Source organism: Oryzias latipes, chromosome 21, assembly GCF_002234675.1.
Source record: "Oryzias latipes chromosome 21, ASM223467v1".
Classification (NCBI taxonomy): domain Eukaryota; kingdom Metazoa; phylum Chordata; class Actinopteri; order Beloniformes; family Adrianichthyidae; genus Oryzias; species Oryzias latipes.
The window spans coordinates 24924198-24952059 of record NC_019879.2 but is presented as its reverse complement, the minus strand read 5'-3'; the positions used below and the strand labels follow the sequence as shown (position 1 = coordinate 24952059).

Sequence of the window (27862 nt, the reverse complement as noted above, 5' to 3'; positions counted from 1 at the left end):
ATACCTTTGGTTTGTCTGAAGATGAATAACCCCTCTTGTTAAAATAAAATATGTCCAACACAAGAGGCCCTCAGCTCTCATCTGTTTGCCTAGCTGTTGGACAGGACAAGTTAAAAAAAAAAAAAAAAAAAAAAAAAAAAAAAAAAAAAAAAAAATCTTATTGTCCTATTGTCTTTAGTCTCGCAGTTTTTTTCTGATAAAGCAAATGATTAGAGGCCTTAGGACCAAAACGATCTCAACCTTTTCTCAAACTTTATAAGAGTAAGAAGGCTGGCTCGCTGGCTTGGAGCCGGGCGTGGAAAGCGAGCCGCCTAGGGGGCCACTTTTGGTGTACGCGCTATAAAAGTTCTAAATTGGTGGTACATGCATGAAAAGGCCGTTAGACATATATGGAACAGTCGATTGTTTATCGCAAAAATCACACACAATTGCGTAAGATTAACATAAAAATTGCGTATAAAATACATTAAATAGTTTTAAACTGCGTAATTCTTAATCAACCAAAAATTTTGAACTGCTCATAACTGAATCCACATCAGCTGAAGCCCTCAACAGACATTGCGCATATCGACAAATGACAATGTGAATATCGACAATGGCCCTTGTAAATTATCACGCATGTATCACGAAAGACCGAGATTTCATGCATGGAAAATGCGCGAAATGTATGAAGTTTAAGGTTTAACCCCCAAATTCATCCCTAGTGTTTAAGTAGGGACACTCTGGATCCAAATGTTATTTCTGATGGAACCTCATCTTGGAATGTCATTTAGAGATGCACAAAGAATTTAATTTATTCAACAGAATCTTTCCCTTTTTGTCTTTTTCTTTTACTATGGAATACAAGTCATGCCTCACACATGACTCCGCCCCCTCCTTTTGAAGTGAAAGAAGGAGCCTCCCTTTTCCTTTATGTGTGTCAATTCTGTGTGGTTCGGGAATGCGGCACCGAGCACAGAGCAGTGCACTCTGCTCCACCATGAACAGACTACGGCAGTGGCACAGGGGGGAAACATGAGGAAACTCCTCCAAGACTCCTCTCAGAAACATGAAGAACCTGCTCTTTTTTCTGGCTGTTGCGCTGCTCTGGAGAAGACACGAGGCAGGTTAGTAGTAAATTTCTCTGTGTTTCTAAGAACACAGGTGATTCAAGTTTGGACTTGAAAAGTTGTGTTTCCTGCAGCAGTGATAGAAGGTGAAATTCAAAATACTTTTAAAAAGTGCTCTAAACAGCAGAAACAGACTTTAATGTGACAAAGCTGAATCCCAGCATGAACAGGAATAACTTTTTACTTCATCCCTCCCAGTTTCACAACATTTTTTTTGTAGCTCCAGCACTGCCACTATTAAAAACTGCTGCCGTAAATTTGAGGTTTTACTTAGCTTACCTAATAAATGTTTTTACAGAAGTCTTTTCACACTTATACCCATGGTATAAAAATATAATGAAAACATATTATCTTTATATAAGTAATAGGCAGAGGCAGACACACCCAACTTCTCTATATAAAACTAAAGCTGTTGATTTACTGGAAGTTCAGTTGATTAACTTTACTTAACAGTAATTATTTAAAATAAAAAAAAACTAATGAAATAGGCCTGGACAAAAATGATGGTACCTCCATGAAAGACTGAGAACTAATTGCCCAGGGGGTCATGATTACATCACAACATCACAGCTGTTTTCAAACCCATAATCAGTCAGTCTGTCTATTTAAAGGGAGACAAATAGTCATGTTTTTGTTTGGTGAAAAGGTGTGTATCACACTGAACAACAGAAAGCGAAGGAGAGAATTGTCCCAGGACATTAGAAACAAAATTATAGACAAACATGGTAAAGGTAAAAGCTATAAAACCATCTCTTAGCAGCTTGAAGTTCCTGTGACGACAGTGGCTCATATTAGTCAGAAGTTTAAGACCCACGGGACAGTAGCCAACCTCCCTGGGCGTTGCCGCAAGAGGAAAATTGATGACAAATTGAGGAGACGGATAGTTGGAACTGTATCCAAAGAGCCCAGAACAACCTCCAAAGACATTAAAGGTGAACTCCTAGATCAAGGTACATCAGTGTCAGATCGCACCATTCGTCGTTGTTTGAGCCAGAGTGGACTTCATGGGGGACGACCAAGGAGGACAACATTGTTGAAAGGAAATTATAAAAAAGCCAGACTGGAATTTGCAAAAATACATGTTGACAAGCCACAAAGCTTCTGGAAACAGATGAGACAAAACTGGAGCTTTTTGGAAAGGCACATCAGCTGTATGTTGGTAGACTCAAAAATGAAGCATACTACCAAAAGAACACTGTCCCTACTGTGAAACATGGAGGAGGCTCAGTTCTGTTTTGGGGCTGCTTTGCTGCATCTGGCACAGGGTGTCTTGAAGTTGTGCAAGTTAAATGAAATCTCCAGATTATCAAGGCATTCTGGGTAGAAATGTGCTGCCTAGTGTCAGAAAGCTTGGTCTCAGTCGCAGGTCATGGGTCTTCCAATAGGACAACCATCCAAAACACACAGCCAAAAAAAACCCAAGAATGGCTAAGAGAAAAGTATTGGACTATTCTGAAGTGGCCTTCTATGAGCCCAGATCTGAATCCCATTGAACATCTGTGGAAGGAGCTGAAACATGCCATTTGGAGAAGACACCCGTCAAACCTGAGACAACTGGAGCAGTTTGCTCATGAGGAGCCCTATTTCATTAGTTGTTTTTTTTAAAATAACTCTGTTAATCAACAACTCAAAAGTAATGGCTAATTTTTTGTTTAATTTTTTATTGTTACTTTTGAATGTTTCAAGTCATTTCAGTGAGCATTGTGGACTTTCTTTCTTTAACTGAGGGGTACCAATAATTTTGTCCACCACTGTGTGTGTATATATGTATATGTATATATATATTTCTCTCAAAAAACATATTTCTAATCGAGCTATTGACACAAAATTTTCACCATGTGTCGACATCAACCCAAGTAATGCACACATAGAAAGAAGTCCAAACATTTATGTCCATAAATGAAGTTATGTGTAATAAAGTGAAATGGCACAGGGAATAAGTATTGAACACATGAAGAAAAGGAGGGGTAAAAAGGTCCGGCAAGCCAAGAAAGCAGCTGGAGTTTGTCAGTATTCAGAAGGTTAACCTGCCCCCTATTAGTGCAAAGTAATATCAGCTGGTATAGTCCTGATTGATGCCTTTTAAAAAGGTTTCTCACCAGCAAGATGTTAGACAAGAAGCATTGCATGATGGGTAAAAGCAAAGAGCTGTCCAAAGACCTACGCAACCTTATTGTTGCAAAACACACTGAAGGCATTGGTTACAGGCGCATTTCTAAACTTCTGAAAGTTCCAGTGTGTACCATTGGGGCCATCATCCGGAAGTGGAAAGAACACGGCATTACCATAAACCTGCCACGGCCAGGTGCTCCTCGCAAGATTTCAGACAGAGGAGTCAGAACAATCATCAGAAGGGTTCTCCAACAGCCCAGGACCACTCGTGGAGAGCTTCAGAAAGACCTGGAATAAGCAGGTACTGTTGTTTCAAAGAAAACTATAAGTAATGCACTCAACCGCCATGGCCTCCATGCACGCACACCACACAAGACTCCATTTTTGAAGAAGAAGCATGTTGAAGCTCGTTTGGAGTTTGTGACACAACATTCTGGGAGAAGATACTCTGGTCAGATGAGACCAAAATTGAACTCTTCGGATGAGGAAAAATGGCACCGCACATCACCCCCAAAACACCATACCAACAGTCAAGTTTGGAGGTGGGAGCATCATGACGTGGGGCTTTTTTTCAGCATGTGGTACTGGTAGACTTCATATCATTGAAGGAATAATGACTGGAGAAAAGTCTGGAGACATTATTGATCAGAATCTGCTGTCATCTGTCAGGCTGCTGAAGATGAAAAGAGGGTGGATCTTTCAGCAAGACAACGATCCCAAGCACACAGCCAAGGTAACACTCAACTGGTTGAAGAAAAAGAAGATAAAGCTGCTAGATGGGCCCAGTCAATCACCAGACTTGAATCCAATTGAAAATCTTTGGAAAGAACTGAAGATCCGGGTTCACAGAAGAGACCCACGGAACCTTGAAGATTTGAAGGCAGTTTGTGTGGATGAATGAGCCAAAATCACACCTGAGCAATCTATTCGACTGGTTTCTCCATACAGGAGGCATCTTGAGGCTGTAATCACCAACAAAGGTTTTTGCACTAAGTATTAAATTCAGTAAGCGTGTTCAATACTTATTCCCTGTGCCATTTCACTTTATTACACATAACTTCATTTATGGACATAAATGTTTGGATTTCTTTCTATGTGTGCATTACTTGGGTTGATGCCGACATCTGGTGAAAATTTCATGTCAATAGCTCGATTAGAAATATGTTTTTTCAGAGAAATGTTGACGTGTTAAATACTTGTTTTCCCCACTGTATATATATATATATATATATATATATATATATATATATATATATATATATATATATATATATATATATACATACATATTACATTTGCCCTTGACCGCATATCTATGTATCGCACACAAAAAGAAACAACATCCGAACTTTTGCAAAGATGGTTTTGTATATTGTGCATCTAAAAGGAAAGCATTTTGTCGATCACCACTAGCTCCATGGAGAAAGTGGGTGTGCAGACTCTTCCAGGAATGGGCTGTTCCTCACTTTGTGACATCACAACATTAGCACAAGCTCGTTTTTCGTGGATTGATGCTCAGAACACTGGTTTTTAGAGGAATACTTAGAAATACATGAATGGATTAAAATACCACTATGGTGATGTTCATAGAAAGGAATAAACATTAATAATAATAATACACTTAAAAGCTCAAGAAGTTGATGTGGGATGATGTAGGCCCTTTAAATGAGAACCTCTTTAAAAATAGTGCCTCAAATTAATCTACCTTGTAATGTACTTTAGATTTCTAATTCTGTAATGTAAAATCTTCTGTGGACTAATGCAAGAATGTTTTTCTCTTGCTGCACAGTGGTCCAGAGTGGAGGCGTTCTTCTTGGATCCTCCGCCATCTTACCCTGCCACATAAACACAAATGATCGTCTTTCCCAGATCACATGGCAGAGAACAATTAAAGGAAAAGCACCAGATGATGTTTTCTTGACAATTCAGCCCATGATTGGACCTTCGCATAGTAATGGAAAGGATTTCAGATTTGAATTTATTGGGAATTTCAATAACAAAAATGGAACCCTGAAGTTTTCTGATGTAACCCTAAATGATGAAGGAAGCTACACATGCATCTTCAGCTTGTTCCCCAGTGGAAAACAAAGCAGAAATTCACAACTTGTAATACTTGGTAAGATCTGACTGTTTACATTGTTCTGCATTTTGTTACTGTTGTTACTGCTACATGTTGATTTTACTGGTATTCCTTTAGTGCCCCCAATCACAAATCTGATGGATTATACACCCTTAGAGGGAAATGAGGAGGTTCCACTTGCAACCTGCACAGCTGCTGCTTCTAAGCCGAAGGCAGACGTGAGATGGATCAAAGGTTCTTTGGAAGGAAAAGTTCGAGAAGAACTCAAGGAAACTCAGCACGCCAATGGTACAACCACCACATGGAGTACTCTGCTTGGAAAACCTGGGAGAGAGATGAATGGTCAGTTGGTGAAGTGTGTCATCTCAAGTGAGGCAACGAAAGAAGACATCTTGGAAACCAACATCCTGGTCCACTGTAAGTATCTTTAAACTATAGTAACTCTTATTTAAATTAAACTGTTCCAGTGAAATGGAAATAATTTTTTTTGTTTTTTTTGTTGTTCATGTATCGCAAGTTATATGGTCATCGCAATATTGATCATTAATATCTCAAGTTTCCTCATATCTCGCAGCCCTAATTTGTACACATATAATTTACACTTGGTTATCTTGTTAGAAATACAAGGAATTTGGAAAACTTCACCTGAACTGTTCAGTACCCAAGTATTTATTTCTGAGTCACACATTATTTTTGTTACTGGTGTACTTTGTTTACTTTGTTTTTGATTTGTTTGGCAATCTTTTGTCTGGTTTTTGGTCACTGTACAGCACTTTGGAAACTGCCTGTTTGAGAAATGTGCTGGATAAATAAAGCAGATTGGATTGGATATTTTGGCTAAAGATATCTTGGATCGATTTTAGGTCAATGAATCGGATATTGACTAAAAATACTATTGTCAACCACAAGTTGAAAAAATCACAGCCCGCAGCATCCATCCATCATTGTTTGAGTTAAACAAACGTCTTCTTGTGGAGATATCCCGATAAGGTATTTCTAAAATTTTCTTCTCCTTTCTGCTTTTGCTGTTCAGGACCGCCCTTACATGAGCATTTTTTTGTGTTTTGCTCTAAAAAAACAAACAACATCAAAAACAGCTGTAAAAGTGACTTAAGTCCCAGTGATTTTTGCTAAAAAAACAATAAAAAATTTTCATAATGTAACATTTGATTGCTAGAATAAAATAACACCCCCATAGTATAGCAGCTGCAGTAGACAGCACTTTATCAGTCCTTTTATTTAATTATAGTATTTTTGGACCTTTGGCCACACTTGATAATGGGGTGCATTGGGCAAAAAAGTCAAAATGTTGAAGTCTATATTCTCTATAAATGGGAAGTTCTGTGTATTATTAGTGAACTGTGGGGTTAGTCAAGACAATACACTCGATTTTTTGTTACGATGATGCACAGCACATATCACTCCGCCAGGCTCCAGACTACGGTTGCCGAAATGCTCAATCCAATCAAGTAGTGCAGCTCTATAGTTTACCAAAGTCATACTAAAACATTTGGACAGATTTTTGAATGCCATGTACCACCGAAAATTGATTCCAGGTATGTACAGAAACCAGAACATCTGGATAGAAGGCACACTGATTTTTTTGAGAAGAAATGAAGAAATCTAAGTGCACTTAATGGTTCGGAAAATATACCATACCAACCATTGACTGTAAATGACAACTGGACTGAATGATTTTTTTTTTTTTTCTTTTAACTTTTCCTGTCCAACAGCTGGGCAGACAGATGAGAGCTGAGGGCCTGTTGTGTTGGACATATTTTACTTTAACAAGAGGGGTTATTAATCTTCAGACAAACCAGAGGTATGTCTGAATAAACCCCTTTTGTAATTGAGGCCAAACTTTATTAATTTCAATCATGTTTGAGAATCTTTGGTGTTGGACCGGACGGAAAAGGAAAGAGGGGAAGAAGAGAGAGGGACGTTAGAGAGAGGGGGGGGTAGGAGGGTGATAATAGGAGGGGAAGGGGGATAAGACCATGAAGCAGCATAAAGCAACAAGTTTACTGGTTGTTTATCATTACGGTAAGGTTCAAATGTAGTACAAAAAGGGCGGGGCCTGTCCACACACGGACTCAAATGTTATAAACACACCTGCTAGCTGCAAAAATGTCCACCTGTCGACATGTACACAAAACAGATAGTGTTCACACGCATACTTATGCCTTAAAACCAACTAGTGTGAAATATTTCAGTCATTCAATCATGCAAACTGTTAGTGTAAGGGTGAGCTAACACCTGTGCTCAGGTGAGTGTTTATGTTCTTCTAAAATGGATGGTGGAACGTGAAAAGAAGGAGGGAGAGTGCCCAGCCATCCCCACCCCAAGACCCCCACCGCAGCAGCAGCGGCAGCCAGAATCCCCCCAACGCCACACGGGAACCGGCGGGGAACAACCGCCGCCCGGGCGACCAACCCCGCCACCCAGGCCAGGGCCAGCAGGACCGCCGCAAGGCCCCCAGAGCCAGAGAGCAGGGAGGCACGGAGGGAAAGAGAGTGCCGCCCCAGCCCAACCAGGAGAGCAGCCCCCCGCCGCGCCGGGAGAGCCCAACGCAGGGCCCCACCGGAGAAGGACGCCCACAGCCCCAGACGAGCACCCCACCACCACCCAGGAGTTCCGGGCATTCCCCCGCCCCAACCCCAGGTACGAGCCAGGACCCCCCCAAGGGAGACCCGCTCCGCACTCCAGGCAGCCATCCGCCCGGCCCACGGTTGGTCCAGGGAGGAGCAAGGCAGGGGCCCGCCGCCCCCGCCCAGGAGGGGGGAACCCCGAGGAAAAAAGAGGGCCCACAAGGGGTGTTGTAAATATGGCCCGACAAGGCTCGGCCACAGTTGGAAATGTGGCGGGGCCCAGCGCTCAGGAGCAAGGACCAGAACCCACCCCCCAGGGACTAGAACACCCCCGGCTCAGATGTAATGTGAACCCCCCCACCGTCCCACCTTCCTTGCAAAATGTGTGTGCGTGTATGTGTGTTTGAGAAGGTGTGTGTGTGCATGTGTGTGTGTTTATGTTGGGATGTATATATTGAGGGGGGAGGGGTGTGTGTACTAAGGGGGGTGCAGTTAAAATTGGCGGGTAGGGCACTAACATCTCCTGATTACTCACAGTGACGTCCCCTCACCCTCCCCACCAAGGGGCCCTAAATGTCTAAGGTGCGGTTAAAATTGGCGGGTAGGGTGCTAGGAGGACATCTGCTGCTTGCTGGCAGTGATGTCCAAGCACCCCCCCTACCAAGGGCCCTACATAGCTAAGGTGCAAATAAAACCGAAAGAGGGGGGGCCCACTCCATACGGCAACCACTCCATACGGACTGAATGATTGAGTGCACCTCACCCATAGAAAATGGCTTCTGTCCAGCTCCAGTGAAATGAAGGCAACTTAGTCGCCATTTTTTGCGGTACAGGTGGTTTCTGCACTGCAAAAGCTGGAGCCAGATGACATCAGTAAGTAGTGATTTATTGGAAAAGGTTTTAGTCATGGTGTCTACATCAGTCATGAATGAACGTAACGTCCACACCCATACCACTAGAAAGCAGGCTCTAGATAATTTGTCAATCAAACATTTTGAGCGTTGGATGTGGGCTTTAGCAGATACTTCTTGGTCAGTTTATAACTTGCAATAATGACGACATTTTATAAAAAAAACAAAAAACAAAAACAAAAGAGGATTAGCAAGAACACGTTAAAAAGGTATCAGAGCAAGAATGATTACTCTGACAAATAAAATGACTGAGTAAAACCGGTTATTTCTCTCTAGAAGTTTATGGGATTTTCGGCTTCTTGTGGGTGCTTCCTGCTTGGAATCCAAAGAGAAAAGGTGTCAAAAACCTTTTTCTGAAAACAGACTTTAAAAAAATGCTATTAGTTCGCACCCAATTTTCCAGACATACAAAAAGATTCAATGAGACTCAAGAGTCAAACACGTCTCCTTTGGCTTTTTACTTGCAACAGACAATCAGTTTTACTGTTTTGGACACACATACCTGAGTTTAGCCTCCCCTGTTAGCTGCATGTGTGTGACCTTCAGTTCCCAGGGAGACGAAGCTGGGGATTGTTTTGAAGCTGGTGCGAGTGGGTGGAGACTGCATTTAATAAAAACAGAGGATGTAGTGTCTATCAACTAAAATACAAAAAAAAAACTATGATAATACGATAAAAGAAAACATTAGAACCAATCAGGATGTTTACGAACTATGATTTGGTACAATAATATAATTTAAACTTACAAACTTAACATCTTTGAATAAGTGAAACATATTTTTAGCTCAACAGAGGCGTCACTTGGTCTAGTTCTCATATACAGTCAATTATAACAAGTTTATTAAGCACTTAAATTTTCTGTGCAGACCAACTATACAGACAATAAAGCAGTGCAAAAAATCTACTCATAAAATGTACATGGAATGGTTTAAAAGTTACACAGACATTTCTTAATCATTGAAACAGAATAATTTGAAATGCAGCCAAAAAGAACAAGAATAGAAAATAAAAGCCAATTTACTGTGTGTTAACAGCCATTTTAAGAAGTAGGTTTTCAAAGAATGGGTAGTGAGGAAGACTCCTTTTCTCTCATACAGTCAATGGGTGCAAAGGATCACAAAACTCATGGGCTCGGATCATGTCACAGTTTTATAGGGTCAATTGCCGTACATGTCAACACAATGCAACCTGTCCTGTTCACGTATACATACACTTGTCTTTTTATAAATTATCAACCAATCATTGCCCTCCACACACCCAGTTCAGGTATATGTGTGCCGATCCGTGTCTAGCCATAATTATGCATCACTTTAAAGTTGAATGTCACTAAACCTAAACACATTTGAAGGTTTCTTTTTTAAACCAAAAAATGCATTTAGGTTTTGGCTAAAGCTAACAGCCACTAAGTGAATAAATATTTGCCGACTTCTTTTAGACGAAAGAGTCGAACAGTTCCGAAAAAGTTTCTTCCATTTTAGTTGAAAGAGCCAAAAAGGACCATATTCATAATTTAAAACTTTCAGTGTCTCATGAAATGAACTTCACAAAGCTGCTCTTTTATTTTGAGCACATTTTGACAAAAAATATGTTTGTTTTTAAAACTAATATTCATGTGACACGTTTGAAACATTTCTTGTTTTGTGTGTCCTTTAAACTTTAGAAGTCCAGCTGTCGTTTTTTGGTTCTGTTAGGTTCACTTTTGCTTATTCAGCTCAGTGGTTGTTGCTGACTTTTAGTCTTTTTGAACCAGCTGTTGTAAACAGGAAAAGGAGGCACAGAACCCAGTGAAATGCTGAAAGCAGCGGATTGTTGCCCACACCCTTCACATGCTTTATCTCGCCCCCACCGCTCTAGATTATAGACAAACTCCATCCTGGTAAACTCCTCCAGCTTTTCAAGCCCTTCCAGATCTCCAAGAATGATCATAATCTAGTTGACAGCAGCTCTGTTTACCTTTTGACAATTGCTATGCAGTTTCATTAACCGAAATCGACAACTCTAGCCATCTGGTGTGTGTTGAGAAACAAGTGCTGCAGGTCTTCAACAATTCGTTGTTCGTTATGCCCTTGTAGAGGAAACAAACTGTTTTCTCTACTTTAAGGTTCAGCCTGATGGGACAGAAGTTAAAACTTCTATTGAGCTCTAAAAGTGTGGGAAAAGTAAATTAATGTATTATTTGATCAATGTGTTTAACTCTAAACTAAGGTTTGTTAGTGTTACAAGTTCAACGTGAATCAGCTGATTCTGACGTGGAGGAAAGCCATCGTGCATCCTTTTACATTAAGTGTGGCATGATGGTGCACCGCCGCTTTTCTCAGTGAAAGAATTGGCTGATTTACATTCATAGCGTACAGGGGTGTAATGATACACATAGTGGAACTTCTGTACCGTTTCGGTGCGTTTTTTTTCTTTTTTTTTCCCGCACATGCATCATTACGACCCAGCTGCTTTGTCACTCGTGACTGCGAAACGAGAGCCGAGCTGCTAATGAACTAGCTGCGTTAGCTGTCCTTGCCTCATACTCCACTCACCTTCAAACAGTCTCAGAGAGAGTAGACAAAGAAATAGATTGCTTCATCTCCTTTCCGAAATTAAAACCCATTCATTATGAACAGCATAACATGAACGTCACTTCTCTTCTCTGAATAACTCTCTTAGTGATAGTGAAGGATTCAAACACACAAGATTTCACACTTCCCATGAGTCTTAGTAGCTATAGGCGAGGCTAACTCCCAGGTCGCCACAGTATTAACTTTGCGCGCGAGGCGGAAGTAATGTTAGCCATGAGTTTCCTCCGAGACGCTATTAGGTGACGGACAGTAAGCATGTCAACATATGGGTAATGCAGACGCGAGGCCAGAGATGAAGACCCAACACCCCCCCCCCCCCCCCATCTCCTTAAGCTGTCCTGTGTGGGGGGAACACTTTGGCTTTGTTGTCAGCCTCCATGAAGGAAAAAGAAAATTGGATAAGTCGAGGGGCTTTGTGTTGACATTACTACACAAAGATAGCGTATGCCAGAGTAACACATCAAATCTTTTAACAAACATAAAACGGCATCACCCCACTGTAACCATCGGGTCTAGAAGAAAAAACAAAATGCAAGTTAAAAGGTTTTTTTCTTCAGGCCAGTGTTTTTTTTTTTACTTGTTCTGTCCAAAAGCTGAGCAAACAGATTAGACAGCAAAAAGCTGTCTTTATTCATTTCTCAATATGGACACAGTGTCCTGTCACCAAACCGCTGTCAAGCTGGTTTTGTGACAGCAACAGAAGAAGCCAGATACGAATGAAAGTTGTATGTGTTTAGAATGGTATCAACAAAATCTCAGGTGTAATAGAAAAACAGGAATTATATTCAACGTACTATAGAAACTGTAAGGGCGACTGGCAGATGTCAGACTTAACCCTCACCCTGAACCACAACCCCTCCAGTGGAGCATCTCAGTGGCAACAAGTGCATCTGTGCTTATAGGGGTTGTCATGTATTTGCAATTTTTGAACGTGAACAAAGAGTCCTTAGTTAGAGATCGGCTCTCTTTCTCCCAGTTCCTCCGTACAAATGTAATCAAAACACTATTGTTGAATTTAGCTGTTTTTCTTTTCTTTTGTTTTCCTCCAGACACACCTTCTTTGACATCTTACACTGGGAACCTTCGTTTAGCATACCATAAATATTACAGTTTGACAGAGAGACACTTGTAATGAACAAAAAGCCCTTTATAATTAACAAGGAAATAAATGGAAAAATATGCCATCATCCATCAAAGCTAAGTAAGTAAACCGTTCTATTAGATGGAAACGATAAAAAAGCAGGTCAGAGCCGTCTGTCCTGCTGTTAAGGAGGGAAACGTTTCAAGAAAGACCTGTTCCTTCAAAGTTCAAACAGCTCAAAGAAACACTCTGGCTCGGTTCTGCTGTGAGGAAATGGGACAGTGGGGACCAAAGAGCGGGACCTCAGCCGGCCTAATGAGATGGAGCATTGCAACAGCACCCCCTACAGGCAGAGTCAGCAGTGCCCCACAACAATGGATCCCCAAGAGGAATCACTCCTACGATTCTGGCTCATCTCTGCTCCTAGACTTGGCTGTGGATCTTGCCTCTGGCTCGTCTCGTTCTCCCAGCCGTACCCCAACTTCCTCTGCATGAAGCCCAACTACTGGACTTTTTAAACATGTAGTTGTAGAGTTACATCAGCTAATTCTCCTCTAAGAGTTCTTGTACATCGTTTGTCTGTCCTGGGAGCGAAGCCCCCCCTTCATGTAGGCAGCCGTGAGGTTTCTTCTTTTTTCCTGAAATGTGGAATTGAGTTAGAAAGAACATCAGTGTATAAATAATAATAATAATACAATAAAATAAGATATAACAATATTAATAATTAAAAATAAAATGAATAAATAAAGGCATTAGAAAAGAATAAAAAATGAAAATAGTGATGATAAAAGGTGTCAAATATTAAAATAGATATATTGTGTGGAAAATGATATATATTTTCCTTATAATAATAGGGAAAGGAAAATAGATGAATTAATAAATAAAGACTAAAAGAATCAAGCAATTACAAAGGTCATGTAAAAGCCAGATTTAAATGGTTGGTCTTGAGCCTCCTGTCAAAAACCTCTTCAAGTTTTACTGCTTAAAAAACTGTGCAGCTGAATGACTCTGAGCTTTGTCTATGCTAACAAACAGTTCCCTTCAAGTGTTCCAGAAGAGAACCATTCATAAAAGTGCAAAGATAAACAAGGCCTCTCCTTGAAAACCACTGATAGCCACCAAGGCAAAATGTGTGCCATGGGAAAGTATTTAATTTCACATACTTGGTCTAAAAACATTTAACATGTTCAGGATGTCAGTTCTGTGTTCACCCAGATAGATTCTGGTTTCAAACTGCATATGAAGAATTACGAAAGAGCAAAAAAGACTTTTCTTTTGTGTCTGTATGAAAACTACTGTGTATTGTTACTTCAGATTACACAGTTTTTTTTTCCTTTCAGAGATGTGCCTTGGGAATTTTTTTTCAAAGAAATATCTTACTTTTGCTCAAAAAAGGTAAGAAAACAAAAAAACAGCCAAGAACACAGGACCAAATATTACCAGGGCCGAAGCAGATGAACGTTTAGTCTATTGAAGCATTACAAAGACTTTTAGTTTGGATCAGGAATTAATTTATAAACAGAGTAAAAAATGTGTTGGAGTGACCGAGCTAATAATCAGAAAAGACGTTACATTTTGAGGCTAAATGAAAGCAGGTGTAACTGCTGTTGTGTCATAAGTAACGCGGTTGGAACATTCTGATGACGGTCTAGACTTCTACGTAGTTTCTTTGGATGAACTTTGAGGCCCGGGTGTCAAATTCCAGGCCTTGAGGGCCTCTGTCATATATGTTTCTCAACTGACCTGCCATTGTGGCTTCTCCACCTAAACCAGGTAAATCAGTTGTAAGGTAGGGTTGGGTTTCTGAAAGACGAGCAGGAGGCCGGTCCTCTAGGGTTGTAGTCCGACACCCGTGAGAACTCGCATGTTGTGAGAGCTCTCCTGTTCTGGGATTTTTGAGTTTCTCGCTGGGTTTTTATTGTTTGCTTCTTTTGCTTTTTAATCACCCAACACTGATCTGTGCATGCAACTTACAAGGGAGGAAACTGTGCTGTTCCTAGAGTGAAAATCTTTGCAAAGTCTCAAATTTAAACTGTTTTAACAAAATCAGCTGTGTGGAAAATGTGTTAAAGGTAGAATTTCAAAAACTGAACATTTTCTGGTGAAATATTGCCTAGGTCTACTTCAAAGTGCAAAATCACTGCATCTCTTAAAGTCAGTAGGAAGGGTTGATTCAGCCAAACAAACACAAAACTTGGGAGCTGCACACAAGCCACTCTTTCTGCTGCATCCAATGTCTGCACTGTAATCAATGGAAGGTCGTGGAGTTTATTTGCTGAAAGACTTCCTAAAATTGATTCCTGAACCACTCTAAAACATTTCTCCATACATTCACCTTTGTTATTACGTGTTTTCAATTTGTCATGCCTTCTAGTATAGGAGTTTGGATTGGTTCCTTTAGTAAGATATTCATTTTTAAGTTATTGAGATGAGTTTGGAATTGTTTCCTCCATGTAGTGAAAGGGATGCAGTGGCTATTTGCTGAAAAAGTGTCTTCAAAAAGAAGCACTGCAAACATCCTCCATGTTTGCGGATGTGTGCATTTTAATAATCCTGCTTTTAACATACAGAGCTCTTAACAGCCAAGCCCCTGTCAATATAAAAGACCTTGTTCGGCCATTTACTCCCAACAAGTCCCTGGAAAAAGAACCTGTCTAAAAATGTAAATTGACAGAGGCTTTGCAGTAGTGACTGTATCCCTCTGGAACTTCCTTGCTCTCAGCCTGTAGACTAAATAAATATATTTTTAAATTGCTTTTTACTAATTCTGTTTTTACATTTGTGTGTTTTTTCTTTGTGTTTTATTGTGAAGTTGTGGTGTTTATCTTGAAAGGTGCTATATAAATGAAGTGTATTATTATTAATATGTATCTTAAAGACCCACTCCAGAAAAATAGTTTGTTTTTTTGGTGTTTCTAACACCAGAACATGTTTCATTTTTCTGATAAAGAAAATAAAGCCCAAAATTTCCCTTCTGAGTATTTTTTATTCAAATGGTTGTAAATCAAGAGCAAACAAAAAAGTGCTGTTGGAAAAAGATTGGAGCAGAGTCATAGAAGCTACAAGGGCGAACCACGTTCCACTCCATCCTGATGCATCCCCTCACAGACAATTAGATTCATGTACGTCTTTGTTTTCCTCGTCTGAGCTGACATCTGGATCAAAACTGTACAGCTGGATAGCTCCAATTTTGCTCACCATTTTTTTCGCAGCGCTAATGTTAGGTTGAGGCTCTGAGGGACTGTAAGCTAGCAGGAGAGAGTGTAAACAGATGGATGATGGGATGTGGGGGTGGGCTTTTCTGCTTTGACAGAAATTACAGGTTTTTCAATAAATATTGGTTAAAAGCCGTATAATCCCGTTTAAAAGACCACTAGGAATGTTTTGACAATAGATTAAAAAATAATCTGAGTGGGATTTTAACAACGATTTGCAAAAAGTAGTACAGCAGGTATACTATAGATTATGTACATGTAGGAAGTATACTACTGTAATCAAATACATTTGAAGACTAAATTAAAACATTTTAAGTTTACAATGTACAGTTTATAGTATTTAAAAAATAAAGTTGAAGAATACTGCCTCACTTTTAGTCTAGTAGACTACTTATTGCTGAGGGATACCATCAAAATGCTTAAAAATGATGGATTGTCACTAGGGAATATGATTACTGCAGTGACCCGAGACCTCCTCCTACAAAAGTGCTGCCTAAGGACCTTAACTGGGAACATTGCTTCTGTAGCATGTTTCCTGAAAATACTTTCCCACGGCACACATGGCATCGTCAGCTGCATTTATTCTTATCCATCCTCTTTCATTGACTGTATATGTAACCAGGCTTTTTGCTTGTTCTGCAGACTCTCCTGGAGAAGTGAAGGTAACAGAAAGATCCGCAGACTCATTCGAGTGTGAAACTGAAGCCAACCCAAATGCAACCTTTACCTGGACCAGGTACGGTTCCTCCAGCACTGCTTTAAAAAAAAATAAAAAAGGTTTATCAGGAAAATCACAATTTCACATTTTCACATTCTCTAAATTAGAATTTTTTTTTTACTTTTTTCATTTAAGGTTGAAGAAAACAGGAATATAATGTCTTATTTCAGGTTTGACGTCAATGGAAACTTTCAGATGTGGAACAAAGAGCTTGACTGTGAAGCAGCAGAAAGACAGGCTGCACCTGGAAAGATAAAAAGCTTATTTCTTCCTTAGGTCAGAGAAAAAAAAGTAGAAAGTTGGATGATAGCAGCGATGTGCAGAATTGGCAAAGAAAACAAACTTACAACAGATGATCTCTGGGGTCTGATCCCTTAAGACACAAGCAAGGAAAATAAAAACAGACTAATCTGTTCTGTAGATGACGCACAAACTTTGACATTCTTCCTTCAAAACCTCATTTCAGCTACAAAAAAAATAAAGGAACAAAAATGGAAAAATGTTTGTCATTGTTTAAATTTTAATAGTTTGCATATTTTTATTTAAAATCCTAAAACTGTCATTTATTTATGTATTTATTTATTTATTTTTAAGTTAAACACCAACATTACATGACATGGACTTCATGGAAAGTGTTACAGCTTCGTAAGTATATTGATGCAACAAGCCACACATTTACAAAATAATTGAACCCAGAATTATGTGCTATAAATCCACATGGGCGGCTGCATGTTTACTATTTAGCTCTGAAGCTCTGTGGCGGGTTTTCACTCTGTTTGAGGGGGGGCGGTACATTTTAGAGACGGATGCAACATCACGAGGGTCACAACATCAGTTTTTAAACAAAATCTTTGTCACACGGTCTAAGCACATAAGCACATTTAATCAAACAAATAATCTATGTCCTTCTAAGACAAAAAAAAAATCACATTTTTTAAAACTGCTTATTGTTCATTGTTTTTCTGTCCCTTAACAAAAGTACTCCTTTACTTTGTCCATACCAAAAGTGAGGCATTATACATGAAGCTTACTTTTTATATTCTATGTATTGAAAACTTGAAATGTTCTGATTTAGTCTGAAGTAGTATTCAGTTGGTATACTTCCTAAACTACATGTACACGGTCTAGACTAGGCCTGTCAAAGGGTCGGCCTCCTGATGGATTTCCAGAAATCCTGCCTTATCTGCTGCTGATTACCGGGATCAGGCGTGTTCAGCCAAGGAGTACCAATGGCATGCCAGTTGGAAAATATGTAAGACACCGACCCTTAAGGCCTGGATAGCATACTTGCAATACTTCTATTTATGTGCAAGAATACTTGATAAAATACATTTCAAGTGGACTACTTTTGCTAAGGCCTAAGGTCGCTCTCATGTGGTGACATTGAGTTTTAGAAAAGCGCCTTGAGACCGAGATTTCTAACATTTTCTGAAACACTGACAACACAGGAGCAGCACAACACAATGTTACACACAAATGCTTGCCTTGAGAACCGCCTCTACAGACGGCAAAACAGCATCAGCTAGAAAATATCTGCTGCTCTGCTTCACCATTCAAATAAAAAAATGGAACTTAGGGAAAAATAGTTTTCATCCGCTTTAAGTTTTTTGATAATTTATTATTTGTGGTTTAAACTGATTTAACTAAAAAACAAGCTAAGAGTTATTTTTTAGAGCAAAAGGCAACGCAATGAACAAAGAGAATCCTGCAGAAAACATCTGACCAATAAAGGAAAATGATCAAGCACAAGACATTGATTTTTACTGGGGAAAACAATTGTAAATATAAATAAAAATGTCAAATAAGTAAAAGAAAGTTTATCTCTTGTCTTGGTTGTAGACATTACCTCTGGCTCGTCTCTCGCACCCACAGCCGTACCCCAACTCAATGAGCATGAAGCTCATCTGCTGGACTATTTAAACATGTAGACTTAGATAAGTTAACTCTTCTCTAAGAGTTCTGTTACATTGCCTGTCCATCCTCGGGAGGATCCCTCCCTTATGTGGACGGAATCCATTTTTTTTAGGAGTTTTCCTTAACGAGAAGGAGGGTCTAAGGGCAGGGAGGCCAAGTTTAGTTTAGTCTGTTTAGTTCAGTTTAGCCATTACCTATTGAATTCTATGACTTCATGTTCTTTATGATTTCATGTTTATCATACAGTTACTGTTATTAAGCCCATTGAGACGTCTATTGTTGTTATATTGGACTATATAAATAACATTGAATTGAATTGTATTGTCTCTTTTAGGGCTGGCCAGTCTCTGCCTGAGTCCATCAAAGTTGAAGGGGGAGTGCTGCAGTTTGCGAGCAAGACCAGTGACCTTTCCGGGCTTTATCAGTGTGAAGCAGGAAATATGTTTGGAAATACAACGTCCTACGTCTTTGTGCGTTTCTCTTCAGGTAATTATCTGTTTGGTCTAAATACATAGATGTACATGGAGATCACAAACACCACCATTATAGGATTACATATACAGTATACTGTTTATATTTCAAACTGTACTGCTGTCAGAGAGACGGTGTGTTTTAAAATAGACTTTTTTACAGAATTACACTCCTGCATCATCACTGCCTTCAACTCTAGCGGTTTGTTCCATTGTTTTCAATGCAATCAGAGCAGGTGTGGGATTTTAAAATTATGCCCTGCAGCCCCACCATCCTTGCAAACCGTCATCTGAATGGGATGTTTACACTTCAAAGGACTAAAACCCAAATGACAGAGCAGAATAAGCATCCTTCAGCCCACGAATGATGGAGCATCTGAGCAGCTTGAATGGGCTGTACCATGTAAAAAAAGATTTTGAGCTTTTAAGTGTTTTATAATGTTCATTTTGCATTTCGTATTTTGATCTGTTCACTCACTCCTGAGTATTCCCCTAATTACCTGCTCTCTGAGCACCAACCCACGAAAACAACGGGTTTGCACATTGTGACGTACATAAGTGAGGGACCGCCCCTTCCAGGAAGAGCCTGCACTGCCAGCCCCTCCCCCAGGCTAACACACACACCCACTTTCTGACATGACATCATGAAATGGGCGGCATCTGTCTCAGAGATCGAGTCGTCTTACTTCCAAGTTGGAAAATAACTTATATTTCATAATATTTCATATTTCTTTAATGTTTCAAATGTTATCCATTATCCTATACATGGGTACTGTTTACTATAAAAGGCTTTAGAATAGAATGGGATGGGCCCTCTTCCTGCTGCTGGCCTCAGGCTGTTCAGCCAACATTAAAGCCGACTGCAGCTGCACTTTGTTTGTGCTACTAATAATGTTTTTACTTTTTTTTAAATTTATGCTTTACTCCCTAAGATTCTTTTATTTTTGCTGCCTTCTGTACTTTTTAAATTTTTTCTAGAGTGTTGTTCATTTTTTCTGCATATTTCACGTCACAATTCTACACCTGTTTTTAGAAGTAAACAGAATGAATATCCATAAAGGCTTTTATTTGTAATCTGTTTTTGTGTGTGTTTCACCTCTTCACAGAATCTTCTGTTTTTTGTTGGGTTCTTTTTGGCCTTTTTGTCCTATCGGGCGCGGTTGGGCTTTTGTACTTGTGCTGGTCTGGTAAATTTTCAGACTGGTAAGTATACAATATCAAATGATAGTTAAAGCTCATCACATACAGTGTATTTGTTAAAAAAAAACAATAACACTGTTTATGTGCAGCAGTAAACGTTTACCTTGGTGGAAAGAAGGTCCTTCAGGGCCAGGAGAAACAAATCCCTTACACTGAAAAAAAAAATGGTAAGTCTGGCTTTAAATGTTTTCAATATTTATGTTTATCTTTTTGTTTACTTAAAGAAAAACATGCTTCTTTAGGAAATAATGTAGTTGATGAGTAGTTGATTGTGGAGAAATTTTATTAATGTTTTGTATTTGTGTTTTTTTTTTAAATAAAACTGAAATTTAACAGGTTTCTTTCTGTCTGTCAGCAAAAAAATGTTTCTTCCGTTTATGAGATGAAAATCTACAGCCAAGGCGGTTTTAAGAAACTTGACAAAGAAAAAAACCAGATTAGGAGTTTGGACCTGATTATTCTAATAAGACTTAATAATTTCATCCACAGAGGGGCAAAACAGTGTTTGGTCACTTTGGGCATTTCTGTAAGTTCTCCCACTGAAACAGATGATTGACATCTGTAGTTAATACACTTCAACTATGAGAGCCAAAAAGACCAAAAAAAAAATCCCGAAAATACTCAAGATAAGTATTTGGTCAATAACAAATTTATCTCAATACCTTCTCATGTACACTTTTTTGTCACTTGCTGAGTTTCCGTTACACTTATGCACAAAACTTTATCACAATTCAAGAAATTTCCATAAAACACAATTTTGTAATTATACGGCTTCCATTAAATCGAAAATGAAAAAAAAAAAAAACAGACTCCTGCGATAAGTCATTAAAAACCATGGTGACGGATGCGAACTATACTTTATTTACAGCAGATACTTTCACATTTCTCCCACACCTCTAGCGCTCATCGTCATGGCGCCAGTTGCTGCAGAATGTGACGCCCGCTGGTGACGTCATACGAGACTGGAATGTTATGACGTACCGCAGTGGCATCATTCAACCGGCATTTATTTTGAGCAACTAAAGTATACGATTACAGAGTAACTGTGTCCATGTACACGTCTTTTTAACTCTGAAGAGGATGAAAGCTTAACTACAGAAGAAATGCCTAACTACACACACAGTTAGAGAGAGAGAGCAGACAAGATAAAAAATTGCGATCGCTCATCGCAGCAGTTGCATCCACAATAGTGCTATTTAGTTCACACTAATGTTGCTTGGATTTGCTTGCAGCTGTCCATGATAACTGCAATGAACTTCTGAGTGGCGTTTATACGATGTGATCGTCTCCAGCGTTTATTTTAACGTAAACGACTTTCTGCTTATGCATTTGCTGCATCTGCAAACGTGCCGAGGCAGAGGAGGGTGGTGTGTTCATCCACTAAGCAAAAGTCGGCAATATAGAGGAGAAAAAATAAAAAAGGTTTATTGCATCTAGTGCAAAATATGAGATATATACCGTTATATCAATGAGATGTGAAATCCTTCCAGTCTTACTTTATTTCAAGTATAACGTGGGAGTCTAAAGCAATTTTTGGGAAATGGTGGTTGATGATTTTGCAGAGGAACTGTGGATCCAACAGTTCTGAATGACACGCTTACCTTTTGATGAGCTGTGTGACGCTGTTGGACCTCCTGTAGCGCCCGCTGTGCAGTGTCCAAAGCACCCGGTTGCTACCAAGAAGCGCTTTGCCTTCCGGTTGTCGGTCAGGTGACTCATTTCATTTGAAAAACTTTTTTCCATTGCAGTTTTGTAAAAATATGTCAATTTTGGTATGCCTCAAAAACACCCTCCTAGCAGAAAAACCTTCTTTTGAGAAATACGGGTTTTGTCAAAATTGACGTGTTTATTTATTATGTAACTATGTAAAGTTTCCCTCAACTGTTGAGGGTAACGTTTGTCTTCATGCTCTGTAAAAAATCAGCAGCCGGTTTCAATTTTTTTTTTAAAGTTAGATTTTGTGTTGAAACCATTAAAATACGTAATTGATTCTCCCTTAAACCAATGGCTAACGGTTAAAATTAAAGCCAAAAAATCGGATGCCAATGTAAGCCTCCTCCGACTTCTAAGATGCAACAGATAAATTTAGAAAAACAGTATTTCCAAAACATGTTTATAAACAGAAATCCACTATTTTATTAGCAGCATCCTTGTAACAATAGACAGCTGGTTGCCAAATATTGTGCTTTATTATTATTGATTTGTTGCAACAACTGTTGCAATTAATCTATATTTCAAGTAAAGACTCCTGGTTTTTGTCTGTAAAAATCTGATTTCTTTCTTCTTTAAACTCAAAATCTCTTCCTCTGTTTTCTTATTTGATCTTTTCTGCTAATAGAAACTTCCCAAATATGTTTTATTTTTGCTAACTTTACCAGCTTGTGGGTTTCAGTTTAGCGGTCGGCACAGCCGCTTTAAGAAAGTTGTGGATTGATGTTTGACACGAGGCCGAGTGGTGGGGAGAATCCAGTAGTTTTCCTAAATTAAACTTCCCTCTGAATCAAATTGTAAATAAAAACAAAAAAAATGTAAGTGGGTTTTTTTTTTCTTTACTTTGTGCCCTGGTATCAACTGTTCCACGAACTGTTGATACCAGGGCGCCTTCCTGGATACCAGTCCACGGCCCGGGGGTTTGGGGCCACTGGTCCACTCCAGGACTTTGAACTGCTTTTTTACTCCTTTGGTGTTTGGGATCTTTGTTTAGCTGAGCTCTCTCTCCGGTGCTTTCATTAATGGAAGGTTTTCGCTCAGAAACTAACCATACACGCCAAACTTCAGACGGGCCTGGACTTGTTCTGGCTTTAGCTTGGAGACGCACATGCCACTGCAGGGTTTGGCTGCTTTATGTGTAACTTAGGCCTTTGTTACTTTGATTGCAGCTTTCTGCAGATCATTCACAGGTTCCCCTGTGTGGTTCCGGGCCTTTTACTCCCAGCTTTTGTCATCATTTCACCCTCATGGGGGGAGATTTTGTGGGCAGCCCCCGATGGAGGCCGATTGTCCAACGGTTGATTTCTTCACATCCAGTTCAGTTGAATGGTGGTTGAATGATACCATAAACCAAAACTGTTGACCAGCACCAGGATTCCACTATCATTCAATTAGTCATGGGGAAGTTTGAAGTGTGACCGTTTAAGGGTGTGAAGAGGCGTCTTTTAGACTGATAACATTTTAAACAAGTTCCTTTAATACAAGTAGGGAGTGGAGCACAGAAGAGCTTCTTAAAGAAGAAGCAACAGTTCTGTGAGGGACAGAATTCTTGCTAGTTTGTTGATGAAAAAATACTTATTTTACTGAACAATTTACCAATTATTCCTTAGAAATCCTACAATGTGATTTCCTGGATTCTTTACGTTCATTTAATCTCTCATGGTTGAAGTGATACTGACTGACTGAATACTATCGTCACCTCAATGTGTATTTTCTTAAGGGTGTGCATAATTGACAAACAGATTTTTGATCCCCATATTGATCTATCAACTGTGGGGTTCTGAAGAGAAAAACTGCTCTTTGGGACAAACAGCCGCCTTCCCTGAGACCAGCTGTGTCTTCATTCAATAAAAGAGATACTACAGTCAAATACAAATGCCACTGCGCAACAGGGAGGAATCGGCAGATTCTTTAAGATTAGCTTCTGCCGCCCAATGTTCTTGAAAATCCTTTGGCGTGGTCATGAATGGAGACAGCGGGGTCAGGCGCCATCAGTCAGGCGGGGATGATGTAATTTTGAAATCGTGGCTGTGGTAGCAGCTGTGATTGGACGATGTGTAAATATCTCCCGGCGTCCGTCTATATCAGTTGCCACCCGGGGAATATAAACCGCCTATAAACTCTCCAAGCAACCACAGCCTCACCCAACAACTTCTTCTTCGCCCTTCTTGTGTGCATTGCTCTTCTGCAGCGAGCACAGTGTTCTGTGTCTTCTTTGTGTTCTTCTCAGCATCAAGACGCAGATCTCAGTGTTGCTGTGCTGCCATTAACGCCATGATGAGTTTTGTGCGGCACCAATGCCGTCTCCCCATTTATATTTAGGACCAGCGGTGGCCAAGATCACCAGATTGGCGTCTGACCCAAGCCTCGTATCAACAGCCCTTGTCGAGTTCCCGTGTTGCTGCTGTACGATTTCTAACAATAAGACGGTGGGACGGTGGGACAGTGGGACGGCCGCACAGGGATGGGGGGTCGGCTGGAGGATGGCAGTCTGAAATCGGCCGATCATAAGACAAGTTTGGGACCTCCTACCAGTCAATTATCACGCTTCTGCCTGTCACTGGATTGCCACTGTGCAACTTTTCAAATGTGCCCACTGACTGACGTCAAAAAATTCAATTATACGTGAGGATTGGTCAAACACTCGCACTCTTAAAACTCTCTGCAGCCGCCGCACGGTGTGTAAAAATGCAACTGCCGTTTCTAGATAACGAATACCGCCGCGCGGTCACTTGCCGAATTTGCTGAGAATGTGTGAGATGTGTGACCGTAGTCTAAGACCTTTTATATGAAATATTCTTCAGTATTTGACCAAGAAATATTCAAATTGCCATTTTCTAACAATGCGTCCAAACGTTGGATTTGTGGATCTTAATGGACACTCAAGACAGAAAAACTTTCATTCTTGTACATTTGTACTGCAAAAAATTGTTTTCTTTACTGCTTTAAGCACATAACTAATCCATTACTTCAATTATTTCTTTAGGGATCCGTTACACTGCTGATGGGGGACACTCCTGACTGAAAAGATCCAGCTTCAAGTTGTGCAGATTGTTTTCCGTTAGAAAAACACTCCAGTTACTGACAGAGGAAGCCACATTTTTTTACATGTTATTTTGTATTCCACCTCTGTAATTTAATTTATTTTTAGCTCCAAGAGTTAAGCCCTGAAGCTTTTTTTTTCAGGAGTTCAAATGGAGGTAAGCCTTGTGCATTTTCACATGTTTCTGCCTTTTTGTTTTACATTTCAAATGTGTGTTTGAAAAAAGCATGGTTCTGCTGTTTAACAAATTCATTTCTTAACTTTCAGTACCCCATGTTATGCTTATGAGCATGTTATCCTAAATTGAAGGAGAGAATCTCCCCGAATCGCAAACGAAAAAGCAGAAAAGAAAATAACAAAACACGAGTTTATGCATCTAAAGCTTCAGTTTGTAACATTTTTGTTTTTTATAAAGAAATATATTAATTAAGGAAATACAGAAAGCTTTACAGATTATATTTTTTTATGAAAGACAACCATTTACGAACAGAATATTGAACCTCACAGTCGGGAAGCACCAACCAGCTGATGATAAATCAGTTTCAAACCATTAAGCTAAAATGGACCAAAGGCGTGTTCAACCAGAAAGTCATTAACCTTTAAGCCCAAAGGGACTTCTGCTTTACAGAAGCGATATTAACGGTTTCTATCAGGATGCTTGGATGTGTGTGTGAGTCATGCAGGTGTGTGTTTATCTATTGAGGTGTTATCAGAAACTCTGAAAAGTACCTTTTGCAAAGAGAGAAGAATGAAACCTGGAACGGTGGGGATTGGAACACTCCCACTCTGATAAGACTCAGAAAGATTAGCTATAAGCTGTTAAAGGATCTTGGAGTTGAGTGGTGCAGCAGTTGCAGTCAGTTTGTTTGCAGAATTTTGCTGTTGAAGTGTTATAATTATGCAAATGTGTGGGTTTTTTTTTATTCTGACACATGCAGCCTAAAGCCACGTCTACAGTAGTGAAGAGTGCAGTGTAGCAGCATTGTAACTCATCCGTAGAGGCTTTTAATTTAGTAGGGCTTTACCCAATAATCATGCTGTGGGATGACAGATGTCTGCCTTTTGATCCATTAATGTATGTCTGCCTCTGACAAAATGAGCCAACACAAAGGATAATTAGAAGGCCGTAAAGTAAAATAAATGTAGTTCCAGCCAGCTCAACGCAGGACCTGCTGCAGTTAAAATGAGGTAACGTCTACATGAAAACACCAGGAAAATCCATTTGTTTTACAATAAAACATGTTGCTTCAGATTGACTCATGAGCTCTTGAAAGTTATTTAACTGACTGATCTGTCCTTTCTGCCCTTTTACTTCAGGTTTTTTACAAGCATGCAAATGTTGTTTAGCAAATGCAAATGTTGATAGACGAGCGAATCTTCACTAACCTGACTCAGAAAAGCAGGAGACTTTAAATGCAGGCCTGGTAGAAGTGACCTTATGGAGAACATAAAATGAGATTTGAAAATAAGTAGTTGTGGAAGAGATGCGTACATCTGGAGGACAGACTGAACTGTACACAGATACAACACATGTATACACAAATCTACACTACTGCTAATCCGCTTACATTTCCATTGGCATTAGAGTTCCCACGTTGCCTGGAGGTCCTGTGTCAACATCAGATACTGACTCTGTTTTTTCTTTGTCTGACTGACAACAGTGTTTCCAAAACACTTTCATCCATTTTCACTGGGTTTGCCGGAGCCAACCTGCTGGGCAAAGGCGGGGTACGCCCTGAACAGGTCCTAAGGGTTGGGGTTAGTCAGCTGCAGGGCCACGCACACGCCCAGGCACACCTTGGGGCGATTTAGAAACAGCAGTTAACCGATGAAGCAGGTTTTTGGACAAAGACAGAGGAAATCCATACTTGTACAAAGAAAACATGCAAACTCTACACATAAAAGTCATAGTTAGGATTTGAGAAAGGGAAGAGAGCCGAGAGTGCTCACCACTGAATGCAAAACATATTATATAAACTGGGAATTTTTTTAAATGAAATGTGTTAAACTTGTTATAGATATTGAACCCCGGAGACAGACTCAGTCTAAAGACCAGTTAAAGCATTCCTGTGCTAATGGTATATAGTCGAATGTACCCACATGGGGGTTGACCCTTGTGTGGGCTTCGAGGCTGGTAGAGGGTTGTAGGGAGGGTGCATGGAATGTGCACGTGATAGAAAAGTGTCTGCAGGATGTCCACACAAATGAAGCTCTGTCTAGTTTCCTCTTTTTTTTAACTTGTCCTGTCCAGCAGCTGAACAAACAGTTGAGCGCTGAAGGCTTCTTGTGTTGGACATATTTTACTTTTACAACTGGGGGTTAATGTCATCATTCCTAACAGTCAATGCGCGAGGAGCGCGAGGAGCACACGTTTAGGTGAACAGCTCTAACGGTCCACAAGGATCTGGGGACTTAAAAACAAAAAAAAGAATAGTCTGTACGGCATACCTATGTCTCAGGCCTCCTACAGGTTTTCCTTTTTTTTTACCCACAGATACCCCGTATCCACCCGTAAGGGCGGTTTTGACTAAGGCTTGTTGTGGCATGAGTCACTTGTGACCTCTTGTGACCAATTTCCACCTGTGACCTTTTTTTCTTACCTATGTTTCATAGTGATATAGTGAAACAAGGCAAAAATTGCTTCTGGTTGTTATAGGCTGGTGCCAAAGTTAGGCAGTTGAGTCACCATGAGTGTGTGGATGTGTGTGTGTGTGTGTGTGTGTGATCCGGACTGTCACCGTAAAAAAATGAACAGTACTTAAAGTAAGTAAGATATTTACCATTTAGAACTAAATGAATTGAATTAATTTGTGCCTTTTAGTGTTTTTTATGGCTGTTAACATGTTTTTCTAAAAGAAAATTAAAAAAAAAAATAAAGGTTAAAAAACAAAGGAAAATGTAGAATGTTTTTCTGATTGGTATCCGTAGCCTGTAACATGGATTGCCTCTTAAGTTGGTCAATGAAATGTGGGTCTGGTCCTAACGTCAGGGTATTCCTTATCTCTTAAACATTGGAATTCCCCCGTTGAAGTCACACTGTAAAACAGTCTGGTCCTTGTAATCGCACCAAAAGAGAAAAATGATACTTCATTTCATGTTTCAGCTTTTAGCTACAACAGTCCAGGAAGTGTGACAAATGACA

At 39.8% G+C, this 27862-nt stretch overlaps 1 protein-coding gene across 2 annotated transcripts; it reads left to right on the top strand.

The window, feature by feature from the left end:
• The first annotated feature begins 167 nt into the window (after positions 1–167).
• Positions 168–27148, top strand: LOC105358571 (poliovirus receptor-like). 2 transcript variants are annotated; one of them, XM_023950810.1, is made up of 8 exons: positions 176–1106; positions 5011–5337; positions 5419–5718; positions 16308–16401; positions 18632–18783; positions 19874–19970; positions 20057–20134; positions 24664–27148. In XM_023950810.1, the coding sequence occupies exons 1-7, from the start codon at positions 1049–1051 to the stop codon at positions 20121–20123; spliced, it is 1095 nt and encodes a 364-aa protein (XP_023806578.1). In that variant the 5' UTR covers positions 176–1048; the 3' UTR covers positions 20124–20134; positions 24664–27148. The 2 variants fall into 2 exon arrangements, with proteins under 2 accessions (XP_023806579.1, XP_023806578.1); XM_023950811.1 differs by lacking the exons at positions 18632–18783; positions 19874–19970; positions 20057–20134; positions 24664–27148 and adding an exon at positions 16554–16877 and having other exon boundaries at positions 168–1106.
• The last annotated feature ends 714 nt before the right edge of the window (positions 27149–27862 follow it).